This window comes from Oryx dammah, unplaced genomic scaffold (assembly GCF_014754425.2).
Source record: "Oryx dammah isolate SB20612 unplaced genomic scaffold, SCBI_Odam_1.1 HiC_scaffold_16, whole genome shotgun sequence".
Taxonomy (NCBI): Eukaryota; Metazoa; Chordata; class Mammalia; order Artiodactyla; family Bovidae; genus Oryx; species Oryx dammah.
Window position 1 is genome coordinate 66,657,074 of NW_024070200.1, and position 26,394 is coordinate 66,683,467.

The following is a 26,394-nucleotide window of genomic DNA, read 5'->3' on the forward strand; positions in this document are numbered from 1 at the left end:
TCATTTTGCATGAGAATTTAAGTATAAAATGGTATAGATTAAGAGTATTATTCACATGTACATATATCATAAAATATATAGGTATATCATACAAAAAAGTCTCACAATTATTGTTTTCTCAGTAGAATGCCTCATTTTATGGATACCCAAATGTTAGAATGTTTATATCTCAAAATGCAGTGTCTTTTTAGCTAATTTATACTTAGGTCTGAAAGATTCAGCTTAACATTTTAAGCAAAACACTACGTGGATAAAATATGGGTACTTTTTATGTAGAATTAGTAGAATGTCAGAAACACTTGAAGGTGTTCTGAAGGGCATGACGTGTTACCAAAAGGGTGTGTGGGTCTAGAACGTTGCTGTCCATAACATAAGCCATGTTTACGGCATGCAAAGTGTTAACAACTTTATGATTTGATGATTAGGAAGCACAGTGTCCTATGTCTTCACTGGATAGTTATTTATAATAGCTACTTACCATGTATTGGTTGCATATTAAGAAATTAGGATTTTTTTGCATTATCTTAAAAGAACCTGTTGTAATTTTTTTCCCATTAAAATAATGGGAAATACGCTCCAGTTAGCAGTTTCACACTTTCCTGGAAGAGATTACTGAAGTTTAGAAGAAGATGACTATGTGTTTTTAATAGAACAAACCTAACAATTTTTTCTTAAAGGATTGTGGCCATAAGAGAATTGTGTTGCCAGTCTGATATCAAGGACCAAAGATTAGATTTGTGGTGTGATAAAATCTGGTATTTTGGTGGTTTAGCATTTGGAAGCTGTTCATTCACGAATTATTTGCATATTAAAATGTCTGTTACTCTAAAGCAAATATAAAAGTAGAGGTAGGAATCATATCAAGAAATTTTATTTGTTGTACAGTACAAGGGTCCATTTGTCATAATGACGATAATTATCTACATGACTAAAATTATGCTCTGCGTAAGTATTTGATGACAAAGCTGTCATTCTTTTGATTAAAGGGATATATTAAGATTTTTGTCAATAACATTGTTTTACCAATATATCTTCTTAAAGTTAATAGACAAAATATATCACTTGGTTCTCTTTCCTATAAACATATCTGAATAATTTATTCAAAATTATGAAAACTATTTGGAGTGCGTCATTTTTATTTCTTCCAGTTTGATAATTTTTACTAGCCAGTATGAAAAGTGGTCTTGAAATGTTCCCAGGTGGTGCAGTGGTAGAGTATCTGCCTGCCAATGCAGAAGACTTAAGAGACATGGGTTGGATCCCTGGGTCAGAAGATCCCCTGGAGTAGGAAATGGCAATCTATTCCAGTATTCTTGCCTGGAAAGTTTAATGGACAGAGGAGCCTGATGGGCTACTGTCCATGGATCCCAAAGAGTTGGACACGACTGAGCACAGCACATTGATTTTTAAATTTGTTAAAGAACCGTTTTATGATGTGCAGATACCTCTATAGTCTTTGTTTTCATAATTTGAAATGGTGGTACTAGTTAGCTTATTTTATCCATTAATAAAAAATAAATGATTTTTTTCCTACTCAAAATATGAATTAGTCACGTTTGCTTCATTTATCAGGAAAGCAAACCCTCAGAAGTCTACTGATAGACTTCCACTGAGGTCTGCATACGTGTTTCATAAATCGGTCCCCCAAGTGCAAGTGAGGATTGGAATACTAGTGTTTAGTTTTCACAGTTTCTTTCATAATGGCATGTCATGATAAAAAGATTGGTGAATGAATTTGGAGTTAGCCAACATAAAGTATCTGCCCGGTTGTATTAGAGAGCTGGAGGGAAGAGAGCAGTTTCAGAGGATCACATTTCAGATATGAAGTGATTTTAGTCCTTTCGGAGTTAAGAGGTAATTACAGTAGAAAATATAAGTTAATATAGCCATGCAAACTAAATTGATATGTCTCAGGACACAAAAGTCTTGGGGTATTAGCCAGCATTAAACATAGACGTTCTTCTGTTAGTTTAGAATGAGATATTGTGTTTGGTTATTAAATATTTCATATCCTTTTAGTAATTGGTTAATCTTACCTGTCAAACATTTGAGTGCTTTGAGTAATGCCAGACATGTTTGATAATAATTAAGGATCAGAGTACACACACACAAATACATGGAAGTTTCAGATTTTTTGATTATCTTTTCCCAAAGTATTTATTCTTCTCTTTGCTATTGATTTGTAAAGTGAAATTTGGTTTTTTACTGTTGTAAAGGCTATTTTCACTCACTCCTTTTATTTAATGTAGTTATTTGACTATAGCATTGAAACACTTTTGCATATTGTACTTTCATTTAAAATACATTTTTTATTGTATCCCATAATTTGTTCTTATTTAAGTTTTATTTTATTGAAGTACTTATAATATGCAATAAATTGTTGACTATTAAAACATTTTCTTTTATACCTTGGGGCTTTCCCAGTGGCACAGTAGTAAAGAATCTGCCTGCCAGTGCAGGAGATGTGAGTTCAATGCCTGGGTCAGGGAGAATTTCTGGAGTAGGCAGTGGCAAACCACTCCAATTTTCTTGCCTGGAAAATTCCATGGACAGAGGCTAATGGCCTACAGCCCATGGGATCACAAAGAGTCAGACATGACTGAGCACACACTGTTTGATATTCATGCAGGTCATAACAGAAAAAGTGCTGTTCCTGAGGTATATTTCTCAGCTTTGGTAGGGAAAATTTGTAATTATATAGGCTTATTTCAGATAATAGGATGGATTTTTCTGATTTTTTTTCCTTAGTTGATAATTGATTATGGAATGAGTGCATTATAGTTAATTTTAATTTTAAAGTTTTTTTTTTTCCTTAGTTGAATTTCATGGGAGTTTTATGAGGTGTTAAGTCAACACATTGCTTATTGTATGATGTTCCCAAGCATTGGGGTTTGCTACTTTTTGAGTTTGAATGTTTTACATTGTTGTCCACTTCAGTCACTCAGTACCTTTTCTTTGAAAAGGTCAAACACTATAAAAGCTCAGATTAAATTGCACAAAATAAGTCAACATTTGAGTAAGATGAGAACTCGGGAGTTTTAGAAAATAGTATGTTAGGATTCATTTTTGTTTGTGGGCTTGTGTTTTTTTCTTGAGTAAGAAAAGTGTGAGAGAAGGAACACATGGAGGTTTTCTTTTTCTAATGTATCTCATGCAGTGGCACTCCTCTTAAGTACTCATGCATTCTATAACCTTCCATATTGACTCTGTTCCTCTTAAGGGAATATACATATAGATTTAAATTTTGTCATTAAAGATAACGAGAGTCATAGGGTTGTCTGGTTTTTCTGAAAGAGGATAATGGCAGATATAAAAAAGTCTGATAGCAAAAGCTGATAAGTAGGCCTAAGGTACATTATTTAAAGACAGATATGAGAGGGAAGTAAAATGAATTCCAGCAAACGGCAACAAACTTTTTCATGTCTGTAACAATCTATTGCTCCAGATATTTTTATCTCAAAATATTCTTGAAGTATTCTCTTCTTTTTTATTTCTTTTGTGATTTCATTAGCATTTCACCTTGTTAGCATTATTGTAACTGTGAAAATGTGTAGTAAGTTGAATTCACTCTGGCCATTCATGACCTGTCATTTTTGCCTTAGGATATTATTTCTTTATAGGGAAGAATGGATATAATAGAAAATTTTAATAAACTCCCATGGATTTAAATATTACAAGCTGAAAAAACAGTGGTAACATCAGTTTAGGGGAGATAGTCATTACTTGTATTTTAAAGACTCTGGAGTCAAGGTGGGGGAAATGAAAGGTGGCTTGTAAGGATCAGCTAGACTGCAATATTAAGTAGACCCCAGAAAGAATGCTGTCTTATTACAAACAGTGGAAATTTATTTCTAGCTTGTCCACCAATCATAATATCCTGGATTGGCAGAGAGTTGTGGTTCACGCAGTCATTCAAAGATGGAGCTTTATTGGCAACTGTTATCCTCAACACGATTTTCAGAACCATCTTAGGAGTGTCATCCCATTAGCCAGAAGGAGAAAAACCTTGGCCTGAAAGTAGCACTTATCTCAGAAAGCTGGGAAAGAAGGAGACTGTGTCCAACTCTGTACCCAGAAAGGAGAGGAAGTAAATTTTGGTGACTACTAGTGGTATGTTTTGGAGAAGGAAATGGCAACCCACTCCAGTGTTCTTGGCTAGAGAATCCTGTGGACGGAGGAGCCTGGTGGGCTGCTTGCTATCCACGGGGTTGCACAGAGTCGGACACGGCTGAAGCGACTTAGCAGCAGCAGCAGCGGTGGTGTTTCTCTTGTCTGTTTGTAAGTTGTCTTCTTCCCACTCTATTTTTTAATTACTGTGTAACTACTTCCTGTTCCTGTGTAAGATTTATTGCAGCCTGTTACTTGGCTGCACATGGCAGCATCTGTCAACTTCAGAGTGTATGGTGAGTGGTACATAAATTCTCCTCCGGCACCCACAGAATGGTCACCCTGAAAAAAAAAAAAAAAAACTATGAAGGAAGACTCAGAGAGGAACTGGTTTGGTTTTAGGACATGGGCTGTTTCCAAAAGAAGACTCTGAAGAAACCTTTCTGAAAACATTGCCTCAGTGCTAGTCTTTTGAAGACAGTAGTGAAATGAGAAACCTCTCCGAAATAGCTGTTGTTCCTGGTCTACAGTGAGGAATGTGATGAGTCAGCACATGATGTCCTAGACTCATGTTTGCAGTTAGTGGTGCATGTTAATGTATGCCGTCATCGTGAGAAGAGTTTGAGCTCATTAAAACGGTTATAAGAATGTTTATAGAATATGAAAGAAATGAGTAAGGTTGTACTGCTATTACTAGTACATTGGGGAAAAAAGATAAGCATGCTTTGTTGAAACCAAGATACTTTTTAAAAATAGTTGTAAATCACAAGTGGTATTTAGTGTAAAATATTTGGCTATTTTGTTTTTCACTAGAATTTATTAAAGCAAATGTGCGTGTATGTTATGAAAATAAATGTTCTCTCTTCTCCTGATTTTCTAGATGTGACTTACCTAACCGAAGAGATGGTGTATGAAATTCTTGAATTATGTAGAGAGAGAGAGGATTATTCCCCTTTAATTCGGGTTATTGGAAGAGTTTTTTCTAGTGCTGAAGCATTGGTACAAAGCTTTCGGAAAGTCAAGCAACATACCAAGGAAGAACTGAAATCTCTTCAAGGCAAGGACGAAGATAAAGATGAAGATGAAAAGGAAAAGGCTGCATGTTCTGCAGCAGCTATGGAGGAGGATTCAGAAGCATCTTCCTCAAGGATAAGTGATAGCTCACAAGGAGATAACAACTTACAAAAGTTAGGCCCTGATGATGTGTCTGTGGATATAGAGGCTATTAGAAGGGTCTACACCAGATTGCTCTCTAATGAAAAAATCGAAACTGCCTTTCTCAATGCACTTGTGTATTTGTCACCTAATGTGGAATGTGACTTGACGTATCACAATGTGTACTCCCGAGATCCTAATTATCTGAATTTATTCATTATTGTCATGGAGAATAGAAATCTCCACAGTCCTGAATATCTGGAAATGGCTTTGCCTCTATTTTGCAAAGCAATGAGTAAGCTACCCCTTGCAGCCCAAGGAAAACTGGTCAGACTGTGGTCTAAATACAGTGCAGATCAGATTCGGAGAATGATGGAAACATTTCAGCAGCTTATTACATACAAAGTCATAAGCACTGACTTTAACAATCGAAATCTAGTGAACGACGACGATGCTATTGTTGCTGCTTCCAAGTGCTTGAAAATGGTTTACTATGCAAATGTAGTCGGAGGGGAGGTAGACACAAACCATAATGAAGAAGATGACGAGGAGCCCCTTCCCGAATCCAGTGAACTGACGCTTCAGGAATTACTGGGAGAAGAAAGAAGGAACAAGAAAGGTCCTCGAGTGGACCCACTGGAAACTGAACTTGCTGTTAAAACTCTGGATTGTCGAAAACCACTTATCCCTTTTGAAGAGTTTATTAATGAACCACTGAATGATGTTCTAGAAATGGATAAAGATTATACTTTTTTCAAAGTAGAAACAGAGAACAAGTTCTCTTTTATGACATGTCCCTTTATACTGAATGCTGTCACAAAGAATTTGGGATTATATTATGACAATAGAATTCGCATGTACAGTGAACGAAGAATTACTGTTCTCTACAGCTTAGTTCAAGGACAGCAGTTGAATCCATATTTGAGACTCAAAGTCAGACGTGACCATATCATAGATGATGCGCTTGTCCGGGTAAGTTGGGCTGCTGTTTAGAAATTAGTACGAGACCCAGTTCCTAATGAGGGCATGCTGTAGTCCGGTGCAGTGGGTTCATTTTATGAGTGACTTGTTGGGGAGGTGGGTGAATGTAAGTGACACTATATAGCACAGGAACGCATTGACTTTTTTTATTGTAAGTACTATACTTATGTTGTTGCCCCACCCAAGTTTATAAATGTTCCACAAAATATTGATTGTCTTGTATCATGGTTAACTCTCTCTTTGAAAAGAATAAATTTTCTAAATTTGACAACTAACCCCCGAAGTTTTTTCATTCAGAAGAGAAGTGGATGTTTTAGAGCACAGAACAAGGGGACTTGGGAGATAGCCAATAAGAAGTGTGAATGTTAAGTCTTAATGGAGAGAAGTGGTAGGATAATACCACACCATAAAATAGAAGTCGTGTCTAAAAACTCCATCGTGTAAGATTTGTGAGGTAGATGAAGTGACCCAGCCTGGAGCATGCTGCTAGTGAGCGTCCTGCTGTCTCGCCTCAGTGTCCCTGTAAAGCACTGCTGGGCTGTGGGTTTCCTCCCACTTCAGCACACATACGGACTATGCAGGGCCTTAGAGTCGGTTGGAACTTGTGGGAAAACAATCCAGGAATCTTATAATTAATGGTACCTGTATAATCATTCCAGTCTAGAGAGATTAAACTAGGAGAATGCTGAGAATACATGTACCCTCTTTCAGATAACGTTGCTTTTTGTTCATTCTTTACCTCCACAGAAAGTAAACATTTACTGTCCTCATTTAAGAATATAAGCCTGGCTAGAAGACAGAATCCAGTTGCCAGTCACGTGTACCAACATTTACATTTGTCAGAGGGTTCTTGATCAGAGTGTTGTTGTATTTACAATATTAGGTATACCTGGTATTGCTAGTTGTATTTCATCAACTTCAAGTAAAATTTAATGGCAACTAAAATGAAGATACAGTCAGTCTTATATACTTATAAAGGAAAAGAGCCCATGGCACAGATAACTAGAAAGTAATGATACTTATTTCAAAATGTACTTTAGTTTTAGAATTAGATTTGTCTAAAACTGAGAATTTATAAAACTAAATCATTGGGGAAAGTTGTTGGACATCTTGGAAATTTAAAAGGTGTGCAATTCTGTACTTCTCTGTTACTGTTTGTGTGTGTGTGTTTTTTGATACGAAATATATTTCTAGGGTTGAAGATTCTACATTATTTAAGAAACTCAGGCAGTTTTTCACCGGAGACAAGAAAGGGCAGTGGTTCCTTGAAGTAATTACCATTGCTGCTTTCTGGTGCCCTTTTCGTTTTATTTTAGTGGTTTTGAGCTACATGAATAACTAATAATGTACTAAATAACTGATCTTCAGGCAACTAGTAACATTTTCTATAGTTTAGCAGAATGATAGGATATTGTATAAGGAAGTGATGATGTTTTATAGAAAGCATGTTGAGGTCTGTCTGTGAACTTCCATTGTTAGAACAGAAGAGCAAATCCTTAAACTACACGTTTTATCTTTGTCTTTTTGGGGTTTGGGATCCTTTCATCTGTTTCCAGCAAAAGCTATACCTGACCTTTAAAAGCAATGAAATTAACTCTGTAAGACTCAGTTCAGAGTTTTAAAAATTTTCTCCCTTGCTAACTGCCTTCTCCTCCGAGATTTCTGAGAGCCTTACTCTCTCCCTCTGCCCCTGTCCCATTCCCTCGATACTCCAGTAAAGCACGATGAAGAACCTACAAAAGTTTAGATGCTTATTGTATAATTACTTTATTCTATTTAAAAAATTAACCTCCAGAATTTTGAGCAAATAACTGTTTTGGTTCATAAGGACTTCCTTCGAGCAAGTGTTAGGGTAAAGTTAACTGTGAGCTTTTAAATTATGCTAACAAAATTTTTTTTTCCCCATATGTTTGGCTTATTATATCAAAGCTAAATTAGTGTTCACTGGGTAACATCTGTACTTGAATATTACCACTTCAGAAACCCTTTATGTGAGGCACTTTGCTAAGCAGTAGAGATGTAAAGATGAATCGTGATTGCTGAGGAGCTTAGGGGCACACATTAAACAGATTTAGTCTCATTTTCTTCTGCTCTTCACTTCTCTCCCTCCCTTCTTTCCATCTTTTGTAACAGTGTGAAAAGATTTTTTTTTTTTTTAAAGCATCAAAATATATCATGGAAGTCAAGTTGATAATCTGCAAATGCTGAGGGAACCTTCATAGCAGGTGATATAACAACAAGTAGTGTAAGGTGATCCTCTCAGGGTACACTGTAGAAAATACTGATGGATTCTCAACATCTCATTCCCCAAAGATCTACTTTGCCTTTTTTAGCCTCATCTTTTTATATCACAATTTGATAAGCAAAATAAACCCATTGACCACTGGCGTGCATGTATGCTAAGTTGCTTCAGTTGTGTCCGACTCTTTGTGACCCTATGGACTGTAGCCCACCAAGCTCCTCTGTCCATGGGACTCTGCAGGCTAGAATACCGGAGTGGGCTGCCATGCCCTCCGGGGGATCCTCCTGACCCAGGAATTGAACCCGTGTCTCTTAGGTCTCCTGCGTTGGTAGGAGACACTTTACCACTACTAGCACCACCTTGGAAGCCCAGCCACTTTCTTAGAACCTGCTCATTTTGAACTACAGAGTATGGCCAGGAAAAGAAGAAGAGATGAGAAACTTTGTGGTGGGTTCAATATTAGTAGTTAAATAATTAAGGTTATAGAGTCTTAGTCTTTTAAGAGCTAAAAGAAGCCTTAAAACCTGTCTACTCATTAGTTTATAAATGAGGCCTGGAAATTATAGATATATGGCACTCTTGAGTATGTTTTCTGTTGAATCTTATTAATTGTAAGACTGACTAACTTGAAGGGAGAGTTAGTAACTTCACTTACTGATTACAGACTTTTTATTTTCAAAGAAAAATAGTATTCAGTGGTTTCACGTACTGTGTAATTCAAAGCAGAGTAGCAGATTGTTCCCTAACTGGAATTTTTGGAGGAAGGTTTTCGATGACAATAGGAGTAGTATTAGTGTTTACAGTATTTTTATCAAACTTAGCATATCATTCACTGGTTGTAGGGCACACTTGTTATTACCATTAAAAAGAAAAAATGCCAGTTTAGTTTTGAGATGCTATCAATTTTATGTTATATCCTGATTTCAGATAAATAAAAGTATAAAAACAGAAAAGCAGATTTTAAGAATCAATGAAATATAATGTATCAGTTGTCTTTCCACAAATAGATATCAGGATTGTTTAAGAACTACCCCTACACCCTTAAATTAGTGGAATATTTCTCCCTGGAACTTATTTTCACTATTTTTTGTTCCTTAGGAAAGAGTACAGTGTTGATGTTGTTTAGTTGCCAAGTCATGTCTAACTCTTCTGGGACCCCATGGACTGTACCCCACCAGGCTCCACAGCCCATGGGATTTCCCAGACAAGAATGGAGTGGGTTATCATTTTCTTCTCCAGGGCATCTTCCTAACCCATGATCGAGCTCAGCGTCTCCTGCATTGCAGGCAGATTCTTTACCACTGGGCCGCTGGGGAAGTCTCACTACAGTGACAAATAGGCTCAGAAGTCAGCTTTCAATCTGAATGAGAACATTTCTGATGTGATGAGGTTATTTACCTCTTTGTGTGCCTCATATCTGAACAGGAGATATAGAATGGGTTAGGAGAGTCCAAAAAAGATGAAAGTTGATGAGGACAAATGACTGGACTGCCAAGAGATCATGCTCACTGGACTGCCAAGAGATCATGCTCAATCTCTTCTAAAAAGCACTCACCCATTTTTTTTTTTTTTCCTTTTGACTTTGCTGGTACTATCTAATCTAGTCCCCAGCATTTTCCTTGTTAGAAACCCTTAGTTATTGTTGAAACAAACTTGATTTTTACTTGTCAGCTGACCTACTTTTAGGTAGTTCTTTAGGAGTAAGGTTAATCTGTGGCCCTTTGGTATGCTTGAGTATATCTCCTACGTTCACTGTATTGTGCTTAGTGCAGTGGCCATTCTAGTTTCTTAAGATTGATTCTAGTAGAACAAGAGAATGAAGTAGATCTACGTAGATTCTCAGCACCAAACAATAGTTTAAAGCAGTGAAACTTGTCAGACTCCTTAGTGTTACATGTGAGGAAAATGAGACTCAGATTCTGACTTACAGAAATTAATGGCAGAATTATAAGTAGAACTAACGGTTCCTGGTCTCAGGGAGGTGTGATTATATATTTGGCTCTTACCCAAACATTTATAGTTAAGATAAAGCAACTTCATCTCTATAATTTATAGAGAAATGAAAAAACTAAATGTGTCTGGATAATCTAAAAATCTTATTCCAGTCAATAATTTGATGTGGTAAAGAATCTAATGCAAGAGACCCAGGTTTGATCCCTGAGTCGGGAAGATCTTCTAGAAAAGGAAATGGCTACCCACTCTAATATTCTTGCTTGGGAAATCCCGTGGACAGAGGAGGCAGGTGGGCTACAGTTCATGGGGTTGCAAAAGAATTGAACACAACTTAGTAACTAGACAACAACAAGAAAACCTGTATATAAAAATAAATGAAGGAACATATAAATTCTCCTTCTCAGAATGTTCATTGACATATTCTTCCAATTTCCAGATATGCTACTTCAAGATAGCTTTTGATTTAAAAAGTTCAATTTTAAATGGTATGTGTCTACTACATTAAGTAATTTATCTTTGCCATTTAGTTCTTAAGTCTTTTGTAATTGAATAATGAATTAGAAGTGCTTATTTTAAGAGAAATAAACATAAATGCAGTCCCTTAATAATGACCTTTGTCAAAATAGTTATTGCTGAATTTTATGTTTTGTGTTTGTTACCACAATCAAACATAGTTTTTGTAAAAGATAGACTTCGTGTCATAAATGATACCATATTTTACAGGACCAGGTTAGATATCTGATAATCTAAATAATAATAGGAAATTTTCACCCACTAAATTCAGTTACCATCTATTTTTCAGATCCTTCTTTTTATGAATATTTGTATTTGAATATATTGATTCATAATATATATTTATTGTGATATATACTTAATGTAAAGAGAAATACAGAAGTGCATAAGGGAGAGAAAAATCACTCAATATTTTTAAAAAGGTTGTTGTTAGTCATTGAGGAGGAGTAGAGCATAGTAAAGAGCTTGCCTCAACTAGAATCTCTGTTCTACCACTTACTAACGAGCAAGTTTATGAATCTCATTTCTTCAGGTTATGCATCTGTAAAATGGGGTTAATACTATTAGCAACCTGATAAGGTTCTTGTGAAAATTAAATAAGTTGATACACGTAAAGTGTGCTGACATATTAAGTGCTGTATGTTGTTTTGCTGTTAAAGCCGTAATAGTTTTGTTCTTTAATGGCTGAGTTTTCAAGTTTTTAGCCAAGCCTGAAAAGAAATCTGAGAACTAATAAAATACAAGTAATAATTTTACAGGGAATTCATATAAGTGTTTCATATACATTTACTTACATATTAGTATATTTGTATGCTTATTTTTACAAATAAAACTGAAACAGATAAAGTGGCCTTACTTTAAAATTACCATAAAAATAGAACATATTGCATTAAATTCTTGTGGCATTCAGGGTGGGGATGGAGAGTGAAGATCGGTGGAAATGGAGAGATGTGTAATATGTTACTAAGAGGGAAGTTTAATTTGCTTCACTTGTCTATATGAAGTGCCTTGGGTAGAGCTAAGACTGGAAAATAGGGACCTCAAGTATCAGTCACATTGATTATGGAGTTACCTCTCACAAATGCTAGTGAGGAAGAGACAGAGGACACATAATTAAATAACAGGTAATTATATTTTTCCATGTTGAAATACCTTATAATTGATAGAAGCCCATTTGTCTTTGTATTAAAGGTGTACGTAAATGTTGATAGAGATTTCTATAACGTAGGCAGGTGGAGATGAGCAGTGGATTTCATGGCAGAATGGAATATTGGCCTGGTGGGTAATCCACATTTAAGCTAAAATGATAATTCTAACTTAGTCCTTGGAATTCTATATAGCCAGTGACTTGAAACAGATTTCCAACTGGAGCTATTTTTTTCCCCTAAGTTATTTTCAAAATTTGAGACTACAGCTCTAAAATGAAATTGAGAATCTTTTGTTAAAAGAGTAAAATTGTTTTAAAAGTTAACAACATGTACATTATCTTAAAAGTATCACCCACTCTAGAACTCTTTCTCCTGCATTGTTTCTTATTAAGCCTTCACAGCTTTACAGTAGGAATAGTACTAGCCTGTTATTTTTTTTCTTTGCAGATGAGGAGACAGGGTTGGCTGAGTTTTTTGTGAAAGTTTAAAGGTTAAAACTTAACATTAAGTGACAGTTGGGATGAACACAGAGTATTTAACTTAATCTTTCCACAACAACACTGTCTCAAAAATTATCTTAATGCAACTTGGCATAAAAATGATTTTGCAAGTGTTATAGACCACTGTTGTACAGAATAGACATTCCTTAAAGATTCTAAATTCATAGAATCAGAATCCTGCAGTTGAAGATTTCTAGGAGATCATTTTGGCCTTTGTTCAGATGTTTTTAATTGCAACCCCTAAGATATGTTTCACTCCTGTGCATATTTGCCTGTATGTGTAATTGAAACAGAAGTTTCACAGAACAGTAGATGCCAGTACTGTGTAATACATTCTGATTTTTTTCACTTATTTGGTTTGCATTGAATGGATTGAGCTACGCACTAATGAATTGCAGTAGGCAGCTTGAAAAACATTGACCTAGGGCAACTGACCTGAATCTTGAATTTATGAGATTTTTTTTTTTTATAGACACATTAGAATGTCCCAAACAGTGATGTTATCTAATTACTTTAGGACTGACTATAGTATACTTACTCTGATGATGTTTGCATTACTCAAAACCATTTTAAAGATTCTTGTTGTAATAGTTGCAAAAATCTGAATACCCTTATTCTGTTTTGACAAATTTAAAATCACTTTGGCAAATAAGATGGATGATGAGTCAGGCATGCTGTTAGCAAATTACAGATACACAAGACAAATTGCAGTATAAATGTTTCACATTAGAATATGGTGTTGATTTTATGATTAACTTCATAATAACTGAGAGCAATCACTATTATTTGATAGATACAAAAGGCATTTGGTAAAGATTTATAGTTGAAGAAATGTTGAAACTAGGATTTGATAAGTGTTAGTAAGAAGTTAAGAGTAAGGATATCAGCAAAAATATGCCTCATCTGCTTTCAAAAAAGTGAATATAAAATGTTTCTAATCCATTAAAATGGTAATTTATACTAAAGTATTATTAAGAGACCATAAACTGCTCCCCTAAATCTATTTTTCTTGATTGAAATTATTTTATTTATGATTTAATAGATAGACTTATTCTTGAGTTTCTATTCTAATAAAGAATTACAAGTCAACAGTTTTGAAGTCAACTTTTACACGTCTTTGTTTCTCCTGAAGTAATTTGAGGCATTTTTGCTATCTTGACTTCTTTCCCCATTTCCTAATCTTACAACCCAGGTTTGTTATATACATAATTAACAGGAAATATAATTCTAATTTCATACCAAATCAGTCGTTAAAAAGTAACCCTTTTAGAATTCTATGCCAGTTTCTTTTGTATCCTATTTTTCCATTATCTGTGAGACTAAATCTTTGCCTTACTGGCTTTTTACCAGTTTGCTTCCTGTTTCCATTTAAAGTATATCAAAAGCATTATCTTTTATTTGCTCCTGCCCCTACACTTTATTTTGTTTTCATCCTAATACTGGCTTTCATCTTCTTTCCACTTTTTCCACTTACTAGCTAGAGATGATCGCTATGGAAAATCCTGCAGACTTGAAGAAACAGTTGTATGTGGAATTTGAAGGAGAACAAGGAGTTGATGAGGGAGGTGTTTCCAAAGAATTTTTTCAGCTGGTTGTGGAGGAAATCTTCAATCCAGATATTGGTAAATATTTTAGTGATGTGATCATGGTGTCATATCTTTTTGAATTAAGAATTTATTTACTAGGTTTACAAATATTTCCAGTTATGAAGAGCAACAGAAGATTTTGGTATGAAGTAGCTAGAATCACAGATAATGACTGAATTTGTGGGCTTTGGGGATTGATCCTGCATCACTCATTCATTCAAGTTCTTATTTAGATTACTTAGCAACATATTTTAATATAGGAAATTATCTCTTAGATAAAAGAAATTGAAGACATTTTAGAATGATACATTAGAACAGTTGAAGAAATGTTTTGCTCTTTTTCAGTCTAAAATACTCATCACCCATAGCATTTCTGAGACAAGAGTTTTATAGAATAATGATCTGAAGACTTGAGAATGTCTCACAAGTGTATCATGCTCAAAATTTGGGTGTACTGATTGATAGGAAATTAATTTGGTTTATTTCCTACAGCATTTCTTGGGTTTAATATTATACTATTTTCCCACACAGAACTCCAGAACCCTTTTTCCATCCCACATCTAGTAGCTTTTGCTTTCCAGAAGAGTTTTCATTGAAGATGATTTGGGAGAGGTTGATCTGTAGTATGTCAGTCTGAAAATGAAGAATTTGGGTTTCACTGATAGACAAAATTGGATAATTCTGATCTGATTTAATTTCTACAGTATAAACCTTGGTTACTGGGGTTGCTTACTTTTAAAATCGAATGCATGACAATTAGAGGAAAAGAAGTCCTCTAAAGGTACCATCATAATTGTGAAGAACGTGGCATAGAATAATGCACATCATTTCCTGTTGATTCTCAGTGTGTACACTGAATTGACTTTTCTGTATTTGTTGTTAGTCTGCTTATAAATGGAAGTAGACATTTTGACTTCATGACATAAACATAGTTAAGGTAAGACTTAGTATTTTAGCTAATGTTTTTTAATAATCTGAAGACTATGTCATTTATATATAATTTGCTCAAAGTAAACTTAGATGTATAAATCAGTGCTGTTTTTGAGATAGAAAATTAATTTATAAGCTTCATTAAAAACCATGGTGCTTTTGAGATAGAAAATTAATTAAAAGCTTCATATCTTTGGTGAACTTTAGCTCTAGGTCTTAATGTATCTAAAAATGTTAAACATTAGTTATAAAGTATATTTACATTATATGCAGAAACACTTTTAAGAAAAAACATACATTAAACAATTCTGCTTGATAGTAAATCAGTTAAAATGATGACAATAGAAATATCAAAAAGGAATATTTTAGAAGAGCCACCCTTTATGGAGCTTTTCTTAACTGTTCTGATCCAGTTAATACCATATTTATAATTAAATGAAGTTTTTAGCACTTCACTAGATTTGTAATTTCAGCCTGTAAAAAAAAAGTTGGATATAAACTGAGATTCAAGTATAAATTAGGTAATTTATAAAATTTTATTTTGTGAACATTAAGTTGCATTAGAAAAATGTCTTAAATTCATGTTCTTAGGATCAAGGGGACCCTTTAAATTTCCCTTTATATTTAACTTCAACTAAATGTGAAAATGAAGAAACATTCTTAAAACTGTTTAAAAAACTTAAAAACTGGTTGATTTCTTTAAAAAATGTTGATTTCTAAAGTTTATTCTATTGGAACTTCTCTCTCTTTCCTAGATCTAATTCTTAAAATATTTTCATTTAGTTTCACAGTAGCAACTGAAAAACATTCTATAGTAAAATGAAATTGTTAATTCAATTAAAATATCATTTCACATTTATCTTAGATATTTCTTTACAAGGAAAGAGATAAGTCTACCGTGGTAATGGCTATTTAGGTCCTATTTTTAAATGAGTGATATAAATAGTGAAAACCATGTGAAATTAAAAGAAGACTACAAATTAGTTTTGTTTTACTTTTTGGCTCACAGTTAATGTGTATATTACATGGCTTTGGTTTTGGACATAATCTTAAGTTTATCAAGTTTGCCTGAGTTTAAGTACTTGGTATCTTTGTTAAAAAGGTGCTTGAAAAACTTCATGGAACCATTATGCAATTTGGAGGAAAAAGACTTTCTTAATGAAATTCAAAGTTGTTATTTAAAGCAATACATGTAGATTAAATATGTTTCAATAAGTGAAACATTTTCAAAATATGATTCTTTTTTTCTTTTGCATTTTTCAACCATTCAGTGGTAAAAATATGAATGCAAGTTAACTTCTGATTTGTGTTAATAGAAGATTAGAGAACTTGAACTTAATGAACAGTTTTCCTAACTTAGAAAATGCCAACAGAATGGCTTATTACTTTAAATATATGCTACACAATTTGTAGCATTCATATGTACTGGAACTTTGTTTTCACAAGTCCTGATGTAACAGAAAAAAGCCCTAATGCAAATAAGTTTACATGTGTAATTATTTTATATTTATTTTTGTATTTTAGATGTATAATTATTTGTTCATCTGTCTAATAAAATATGAAAGTAATGCATTTTAAAAAATCATTTCTTACAGGTATGTTCACATATGATGAATCTACAAAGTTGTTTTGGTTTAATCCATCCTCTTTTGAAACTGAGGGTCAGTTCACTCTGATTGGCATAGTACTGGGTTTGGCTATTTACAATAACTGTATACTGGATGTACATTTTCCCATGGTTGTCTACAGGAAGCTAATGGGGAAAAAAGGAACTTTTCTTGACTTGGGAGACTCTCATCCTGTAAGTCTTGTCATTTTTTATTCTTTTAGATTTTATTTAAAAGCGAATACAGAATTTAATTTATATAAAATTTGTAAAGCTTTGACTTGAAATCTTTGTTAATATTTATACCTAGTAAGATAAACTTGTTTTATTATCTATCTGAAATGCCGTAAACACTTAAAAACTTGAAGGAGAACTTGTTACAAGCAAGTCAGCTTTACAAGGTTGATTCTGTAAAGTGTTTCCTTTTTTTTTTTTTTTTTTTTAATGGAATCATGAGATTTCTGGGGTGAGTCAGCTGCCCTTAGTCAGGGGCTCTGGTGGCTGCAGCTAGCCCCCCCTTACCCTTGAGATGCCTCTAAGGGTCTCGGTAGAGCACAGTGTGAGACCCATAGCTAAATAGCTGGTGTGGGGTTTCTTAGCACAGGAAGGCGTTAACTAACTGACTTACTGTCTTTCTTTATGTCTGCATAGAAACTACTAGAAGAGGGGTACTGTTTGTGCTTTAATTCTTACTGTTAGTTTGTTTTTTAAATCTTTTCCCGAGAAGAGTGATACAGGTTGTTGTATTTTATAGTTCTGTGGTAACCTTAATTTTTCCTTTTCTGATTGGTAGGTTCTGTATCAGAGTTTAAAAGACTTACTGGAGTATGAAGGGAATGTGGAAGATGATATGATGATCACTTTCCAGATATCTCAGACCGATCTTTTTGGTAATCCGATGATGTATGATCTAAAGGAAAATGGTGATAAAATTCCAATTACCAATGAAAACAGAAAGGTAATAAACGATTTATGTCATCCTTGTCTTTGTCTCTTTAATAACCGAATTTTAAAGCATATATGTGTGCGTTTGCGCGTGCACTGCTTCAGTTGTGTCCCACTCTGTGAGACCCTATGGACTGTAGCCCGCCAGGCTCCTCTGTCCATGGGATTCTCCAAGCAAGAATACTGGAGTGGGTTGCCATGCCCTCCTCCAGGGAAAGCACATATGCTTGTAGTTTTTCAGGAAGTTTCTAATGTCATCTCAACAAAGAAATCAAGTAACTAAGTTCTTTTTCATTAAATGAAATAGCCAAAGGCTGGTATGAGAGCATGTGGTTGGGCACTGAACTCCTCCTAGAGAGAGAGGCCCCGAGTGGGCAACAGTGCACAGATGTGGGTGGCTGTGGGTAAAGCAGGAAGAAGGCTGTCTCTCATGTTAAGCTGTAGAGGGGTAGGAAACAAGGAAGGTCCTTATAACCACATGGTCAATAATTGCTTCTAATGCACACACAAATACACGTGCCTTACACAAATACATGTGCCTTAAATAAACATCTGAAAAGTACTAAATATTTTAAAGAAATCAGTTTTGTGTTTTCTGTTGACTAGAAAAGTATGCATCTGGAAACGGGAATTATGATATATATAACATCTTTAAAAAGAATGTTTATATTAATACAATTTTTGATAAAGTATATTAATTAAGTTGGGATACAGAGTGTATCTTCCTTTTTTTATTTGGTACAATAGCTTGCTCACCAAGTGAAACACCGATATTTTTGTTGAAACAGATAACAGTAGGCAGCTTCCCAAATATTCTAGAATAGGAAACATGAAAGACTTCCTTGTTTGCTCATTTCCAGTACATTACACTCTATTAAAAATGTCAGCTTTTATAAATTGATGTGTAAGTGGTTTAAATGTTTTTGCGTTTGCATAACCTAATTGAGAGAACTTTAAAATTATATCAAGGCCCAGGTTTTATATTCAGTTTTGTTTAATATTGAAGTTGAAACTTTATGTGGCCTCTTTGGTGGCTCAGAGTGTAAAGAATCTGCCTGCATTGCGGGAGACCTAGGTTCAGTTCCTGGGTCAGGAAGATCCCCTGGAAAAGGGAATGGTGACCCACTCCAGTATTCCTGCTGGAGAATCCTATGGACAGAGGAGCCTGGCCAGATACAGTCCATGGGATCACAGAGTTGAACATGATTGAGTAACTAACACATTGTCTATCATAGAGAGCTGTGAAATCGTTAAAGGTATTTTCCATTGTGTGTGTAAAATATTTTTTAAAATATTCTTGATTGTGTTTTCTTTGGGAAAATAAAAATATCATGCAGTCCAGTAGCTTGTATTTTGTTGTATTACGCATCATAAGACATTCTTGTGGTTAATGTTTTCTGCAGGAATTTGTCAATCTGTATTCTGACTACATTCTCAATAAATCAGTAGAAAAACAGTTCAAGGCTTTTCGGAGAGGTTTTCATATGGTGACCAATGAATCTCCTTTAAAGTACTTATTCAGACCAGAGGAAATTGAATTGCTTATATGTGGAAGCCGGGTAAGAAAGCAAGGGTTTCCAGAAAAATCTTCTGTTGATCTATTGTTTGTAATGGTGTGGTGTAGATGTTAAGACGTGTTTTCTTGAATTTGCAGAATCTAGATTTCCAAGCACTAGAAGAAACTACAGAATATGACGGTGGCTATACCAGGGACTCTGTTGTGATTAGGTGAGGTTCTTAATTCTTAAAAGGAAGAATTAAAATTCACCAAAGGGGTGTAGGCTTTATGCTTTAGACCTTTGCCTCCAGGTTTTATTTCCCAAATAAGCAAACTCACAAATTCTCAATGTATAAAATTAAAAGTATATTTGTAAAATAATCACCACTTCCTATTGTTAATCTTGTGATTTATTTCCTGAATAATGTTTTATGTAAGTGGCATGTTTTCTTCTGCATTGGGGGTATAAAATATCTAATATTCCTAGTAATTCTGGTTACAGTGTGCTTAGTGCCAGTTAGATGATGATGAAAATAGAACTACCTCTTCTGAATATTTCTCCTTTCTTTTGAACTCTGGGGAATGTTACCTACCTACCCTATATGAGGCACCTTTTGTGTGAAATGGTATATTCTTTGATTTAATCCTTATTACATAGCAAGGTACATACTAGAATTTTTATTTTATTTTGAAGACCTTGGCTCCAAATTCTCACAGAAAGGAGAGATTCCTAGTCTTAACTGTTCTCAAGGAGTTGCTCTTGCTATGTACCATCTGCTTTTCTTTGCTACTGTCCAGTCCTGAGAGACCCAGACTTCTTCCTCTCCTGCTGAGATGGGGTAAAAAGAGACAAATGCCCTTTTGGCTGTCACTGGTAGAGTGAGGTGGGGAAGCATTCCTGGAGGTTGTCTCTGAAGGTTATCACTCTAAGAATCAAGTATAGGAAATTTATAATGAGTATCACTTGTATCGAGAAATGAATATTTTATGTTCTGTTATTTTCCTTTGTTTTATTCTTCACTTTGGTTTGTGTGCGGTTATTGATATTTCCTCTGTTGAGCATACCTTTGGTCATTCCTAGTGGCAGTGGTGAAGTTATTTACTTTTCGCAGTTACTGTTCTGCTATTTACTTGAAGTTCAAAGGTGACCCATAAAAGAGTTGAAATAGCATGGATAACAACAACAAAGGGTAGCCTCACTTGTGAGTATTATCACAGCACTATCTCTGTTAGTGATAGTATTGATCACAGATAGTTATGCCTTTGTGGTGTCTTAATGTTTCTCTGAGAATAGCTGAAGGTATCTTGTGCTGCTCTTTATGGAGAAATTGCTTTTTAAGTTAAGGTGTTATGTTATTCTTTTAGAATAACATAATTCCTACTTGATACATTATCTTAACATCATATGTGAATGTTTTTTAAATGTTTTTAATTGAATTATAGTTGATTTGCAATATTGTGTTAGTTTCAAGTATACAGCATATTGGTTTTTTGCAGTTTATATTTCATTATATGTTGTTATAAGATTGGGTATAATTCCCTGTGCAGCACAGTAAGTCCTTGTTGCCTGTCTCGTTTGCGTGTGGCTGTTTGCAGTTAGCCTCATACTCCTAACTTGGCCCCCCTTCCCTATCCCTCCACCATTATATAAGGCCTCTCTGTATGTCTTGTAATTTTCTTTGCTCTGAATATGATATGATGTAACCATTCCTGATTTGTTTTGCTTTGCTCTTTGTTCGCATGATATATCTTTTCCTTTTTTCTTTCAACCTATCGATGTTCTGAATTTGAAATGAGTTTCTTACAAATAGCTGGGTCATGTTTTTTTACTCTGTCGGTCTTTGCCCTTAACTGTTGTATTTAGACATTTGTATTGAGGGTAATTATTGATATGGTAGGACTCAAGTCTGCTATTGTATTTGTTTTCTCTTTCTTTGTTCCTCATGGTTCCTTGTTGTCTTTTTGCCTTCTGTGAGTTACTTAGTTACTTGAACATTTTTAAGGATTTCTTCTTGATTTTGGTGTTCTGCTTTTGTGTGTGTTGCTTAGTATAGTGTTCTTCATGGTTTCTGTTTGTATTTGTATCAACATTCCTTCCAGTGAGGTATGGAAACCTTGTTTCCATTTGAGTCTCTTACTTTCCCCACATTTAAATACAATTGTGTTGAGTATTAGTGATGTTGTAATTTTTGTATCAGTCATCAAATCTGATTTAAAAAATTCATGAGGAGAATTATAGTCTGTTGTATGTCCCTTCGTTTCTGCTTTTTCTGTTCCGTCTGCCTCAGAATCCATCTTTTATCACTTCCTTTAGTTAGTATTCAAAGACAGATCTGCTAATGACTAATTCTTTTAGTTTTCCTTTGTCAGAGGGTAATTTCCACTTTATTTCTGAACAGTTTTGTATATACCATTTGAAGTTTCTTATCTTCTTAAATCTCTGTGCTTCTGTCTTTCTCGGAGTGTTCTTTGCCGTTCTTTCTTGAAATGCCTTCTCTCGGAGTGTTCTTTGCCGTTCTTTCTTGAAACGCGTTCTCGGTCGCACTCTCTTTTTCCGGTCTTTCTCCTCCTCTGCTGACACCAGTGTGCACTCGTTTGTCACTGTTCCGTGTGCACCTGAGGCTCTTAGTCCTCTCAGTCTGGTTTCTCATTTGTTCAGGTTTTGATCCTCAGTCATCGTGACTCTACTATTGAATCCATCTAGTAGTTTTCTCTTACTGTTTTTCAGTTCTGTAGTTTGCATTTGGCTCTTTTTTAAATTGTAACTTAAATATTTTGCTAAGACTTAGTTTCTGATGTTTCAGTTTTGAAACACTAGAACTTATAATTGCTTGTAGAATAATTTTTATGATGATCTCATTAAAATCCTTGTCAGTTGCAGTATGTTATTTATCCCATTGTTTGACATTGGTTGATTTTCTTTCTTTCATGTAATTTTCATAGTTATTGGCTTGACAAGTGGTTTTGGATTATAAGCTGGATATTTTGGCTGTTTTATTAGGAGACCCTGGGTCCTATTTACGTCTTTTACTTTAGTAGTAAAAAATGTATGGGTCGATACTGTCGTGTTGTGTAGATAGATGCAGTAGTTACTTCCAGCTCTTTGCTGTTAGAAGTCACAGTGGATGATTTCACTAACGGAGTATTCCATACATAACATCAAACATCATCAAATTGGGAATTGCTGCTAAAAGTGGGATTGTTGAACTAAATGGTAGATATGTATGTAATCTTGCCAAGTATTGCCAAATTCTTCGTAGAAATTGTGACATTTTGCACTCCCACCAGTAGTATACATGCATATCTCATTTCTTATAGTTTTCCCAACCCAGTGTGTTCTTCAGTTCAGCTGTTTGCGTGTTAGTTGAGAAATGGCATGTGACATAGAAAATGTCACAATTTCTGTGGAGAATTTGGCAATATTTAGCAGAATATTTAACTCTGGCCATTTTTTTGTCAGCTGCTTTCATCCCTTTACAACCAGAGGCTAATTTCAAGGGATACTTCTGTCTCCCAGGGTGCCTCCTGCCCCTGTCAGGCATGAAGTCTTTGTGAGATTGCCATTTTTGGTCCAAGATGCTGTCCTGTTGCCAGTGCTGTTACCTGCCCTTGTGGGGTGACCCTCAGCCCATGTTGTTCTGCATACCCCACTTTTCCACATGGCTCTTCCTGGACTCTGCTAGTGTGGGCTCAGGTGTATATAAACAGTTTTAATGTAGAACATGACACTTAATAGGAAAAGAATTTTGCTCAGTATTTTCATTATAAAAACTGATAGTAACCCTAATGTTTTAAGTTCTAATTTTTTAGAAAGAACCAAAGGAACAGCTGAATTTGTCTTGATGACCACTGCTGGTCTGCTACTTCTTTAGGATCTGCCTCCTCTATTTAAGGGCACCTGTTGGTCTGCCTCTTCAGATGTGGCTGATGCATTTAGGCTTTAGAACACTCCTGAGGAGTGAGGAGATTTTTTTGCCCTGACAGAGGGCTCTGGGTTACTGCATACTTGCTTTTCCTTGCCAGCCACCCAAAAAGGAATAGCCTAAAACTGTGGTATGGTTTGTTTCCTTCCTAATGGAGAGATGTGCTTGTATGATCCATGTTCAGTTTCCTGTTGTATTTTTTAAGTTTTCTCTAGATGGGTGGGAGGTTCTTAAGAACTAAAGGGTGGGGAGGATTTAGAATGTCAGGGAAGAGAAATGGCAAGACTTTGAAGAGAGCCAAGAATTCTAATAAAGCTGCTAATCTATGTTAGAAATAATGGCATTGCACCAACAGAAATACCAACATTTTGGTAAGAGAAATTGTATACTGGAATACTAGGGTATCAAAAACTAGAATTGTAACTGTGTGTAGGAAGTGTGACATTTTCTGTCAAGATTCTGGAAAGCACTTTCAAATAAATATTAAAATGTATTCCTCCGAAAACTACTAGAGTTCATCAGTGAATTTGGTAGAGTTGCAGGATACAAAATTAATATACAAAAAGCTTTTGCATTTTTATATATAAACAATGAAAGACAAGAAAGACAAATTAATGAAGTAATCGCTTTTACTGTTGCATCAGAAAGAGTAACATGCCTAGTACTAAACCTATCTAAGGAGACACCCGTACTCTAAAAACTGTAAGATCCTGATGAAAGAAATTGAAGATGACACAAACAGGTAGGAATACTACACTCTTAGACTGAAGGATTCAGTGTTGTCAAAATAACTATACTACCCAAGGTAATCTACAGATTCGATGCAGTCCTACCTATCAGATTACTAGTGGCATTTTTCACAGAACTAGAACAACAATTTTTAACTTTGTATGGAAACACAGAGAACCTGAATAGCCAAAGCAGTCCTGAGAAACAAAACTGCAGCTGAAGGAATCAGGCTTTCTGATCTCAGACTCTGCTCTAAAGCTTTAGTAATCAAAACAGTTAGTATTGGGACAGAAACAGAAATACAAGTCAGTGAAGCAGAAAGCCCAGAGACAGACACCTGCGGTCAGTTAATCTGTGTCAGGGGGCAGGAGTGTAATGCAGAAAAGACGATCTCTTCAATAAGTGGTACTAGGAGAAATGGGACAGCTACATGTAAAAGAATGAAATTAGAATATTCTCTAACTATACACAAAAATAAACTCAAAGTGGATTAAAGACTTAAGCTATGTACTATAAAAATCTGAGACGAAAACATAAGCAGAACACTCTTTGACATAATTTTCAGCAGTATCTTTTTGAGATAATGAAAATAAAGCCAAAAAGAAGCAAGTGAGACCTAATTAAACCCAAAAATACCTTTCCTCAGCAAAGGAAACCATAAGCAAAACAAAAAGACAACCCACATAATGGGAGAAAATATTTGCAAATAGAAAAGACTAATAAAGGATTAATCTCCAGAATATCCAAACAGCTCATGCAGCTCAATATCAAAAAAGCAAACAGTCTAATCAGAAAATGGACAGAACCAGAATAGACATTTCTCCAGAGAAGACATACAGGTGGGCAAAAACCACATGGCAAACGGTCAGCATCACTAATTCTGAGAGAAGTGCAAATCGGAACTACAATAAGGCATCACCATCATACAGGTTAGAATGGCAGTCATCCAGAAATCAACAAGATAAATGCTAGGAGAGTATGTGGAGAAAAAGGAACCCTCCTACACTATTAATAGGAATGTAAACAGTTATAGCCCCTTTGGAGGACAGCATGGAGGTTCCTTAAAAAACTAAAAGTAGAGCTACCATATGATCTAGCAATCACACTCCTGGGCATATATCCAGAGATAAGCATAATTCAAAAGGATGTGTGCACCACAGTGTTCTTTGCAGCACTGTTTACAATAGCCAAGAAATAGAAGCAACCTATATGTCCATTGAGAGAAGAAATGGATAAAGAAGATACGATACAAAAGAATATTACTCAGCCATAGAAAGGATGAAATAATGTCATTAGCAGCAACATGGAAGGATCTGGAGATGATCACACTAAGTGAAGTAAATCAGAGAAAGATACATCATATATCAGTTACATATGGAATATAAAAAATAAAATGATACAAATGAACTTATTTACAAAACAGAAACATATCAACTGAAACAGTGGTTACCAAGGGGGAAAGGTGGGGAAGGGATAATTCAGGAGTTTGGGATTAACATACACACACTATGTATTAAAGAGAGAATCAACGGGGACCTACCATATGACACAGGGAACTCCACTCAGTATTTCATAGCATCATGAGAAAAGAATCTGAGAAAAGATGGATATGTGCATATGTACACCTGAAACTGTATATGTTAAATTTATGGACACTTTATTATTCAAAGTATAGATTTCTGTTGCTCTTTTTCAAGATTGCTTTTAATGAACTTGCATTTTGTTTTTAGAGTAAATTTAACAAGCATCATTATAATGTGACTTCTATCACATAGGTTTTAGGAATGCCAGGGATTAAATTATTCTCAGTATAATTGCATATGATACATATATCAGGATAACTCCCAACTCCCCTTCCACAGCACACATACTGTTGATAAAAGTATTCTCGTTTATAGTGTCCTTCTGTGTTAGTATTTTAGGTATGAGGGTATTTGTGTTTTCTTTTGTCCCTACTCTGTGTCTGACCTCCCCGTGAAGTTATTACGTAAGGCATGAGTAGACAGAGGGACATAGCTGTCATCTTCAGTTCACAGGACTTTCGTTTTGCCTTTTGTTTGTTACTGACTATATATTTACAGTTGATGTAATTGTTTCCTTTTGTTGTTACCAGTTTTTACTGTTGCAGATAATGTAGCAATGAACAAAACCTTTTATATTTTTGAAAATAGTTTTCTTAAATTTGCATGAGTGGAAGTCCTAGATCCCCAGAAAAGAACCTTCAGGCTCTTGATATTGACCTCCAAGTTATCTCCTGTTATGGTTTTAATGAAAATCACAGATTTAAATTAGTGCTAGCAATAATGAATGCCAAACTAAAATCTGTATTTTTATCTTTTCTCATTAGGGAGTTCTGGGAAATTGTTCATTCATTTACAGATGAGCAGAAAAGACTCTTCTTGCAGTTTACAACAGGCACAGACAGGGCACCTGTGGGCGGACTAGGAAAATTGAAGATGATAATAGCCAAAAATGGTCCAGACACAGAAAGGTAATTATTAAATTGTGACTATATACTGAAAACCTTGGCTTCCATATTATTACACATGTGTGATCTATCCAGAAGCTTCTGAGCACG

General features: G+C 35.1%; 1 protein-coding gene and 1 long non-coding RNA gene across 8 annotated transcripts in view; one reads left to right on the forward strand and one right to left on the reverse strand.

The window, feature by feature from the left end:
• The window catches only part of UBE3A (ubiquitin protein ligase E3A), a 92,453-nt gene that overhangs the window by 63,760 nt on the left and 2,299 nt on the right, over nucleotides 1–26,394 (forward strand). For all 7 annotated transcript variants that reach the window (XM_040257048.1, XM_040257045.1, XM_040257049.1 and 4 more), the window contains 7 exons: nucleotides 4,988–6,234; nucleotides 14,077–14,221; nucleotides 16,711–16,916; nucleotides 17,515–17,679; nucleotides 19,070–19,225; nucleotides 19,321–19,394; nucleotides 26,164–26,307. In XM_040257048.1, coding sequence (XP_040112982.1) covers nucleotides 4,988–6,234; nucleotides 14,077–14,221; nucleotides 16,711–16,916; nucleotides 17,515–17,679; nucleotides 19,070–19,225; nucleotides 19,321–19,394; nucleotides 26,164–26,307 — 2,137 coding nt within the window. The remainder of the gene's footprint in view (nucleotides 1–4,987; nucleotides 6,235–14,076; nucleotides 14,222–16,710; nucleotides 16,917–17,514; nucleotides 17,680–19,069; nucleotides 19,226–19,320; nucleotides 19,395–26,163; nucleotides 26,308–26,394) is intronic.
• LOC120875287 overlaps nucleotides 1–26,394 on the reverse strand; it is a 142,312-nt gene that overhangs the window by 2,832 nt on the left and 113,086 nt on the right. The gene's annotated exons all lie outside the window — the stretch shown is intronic.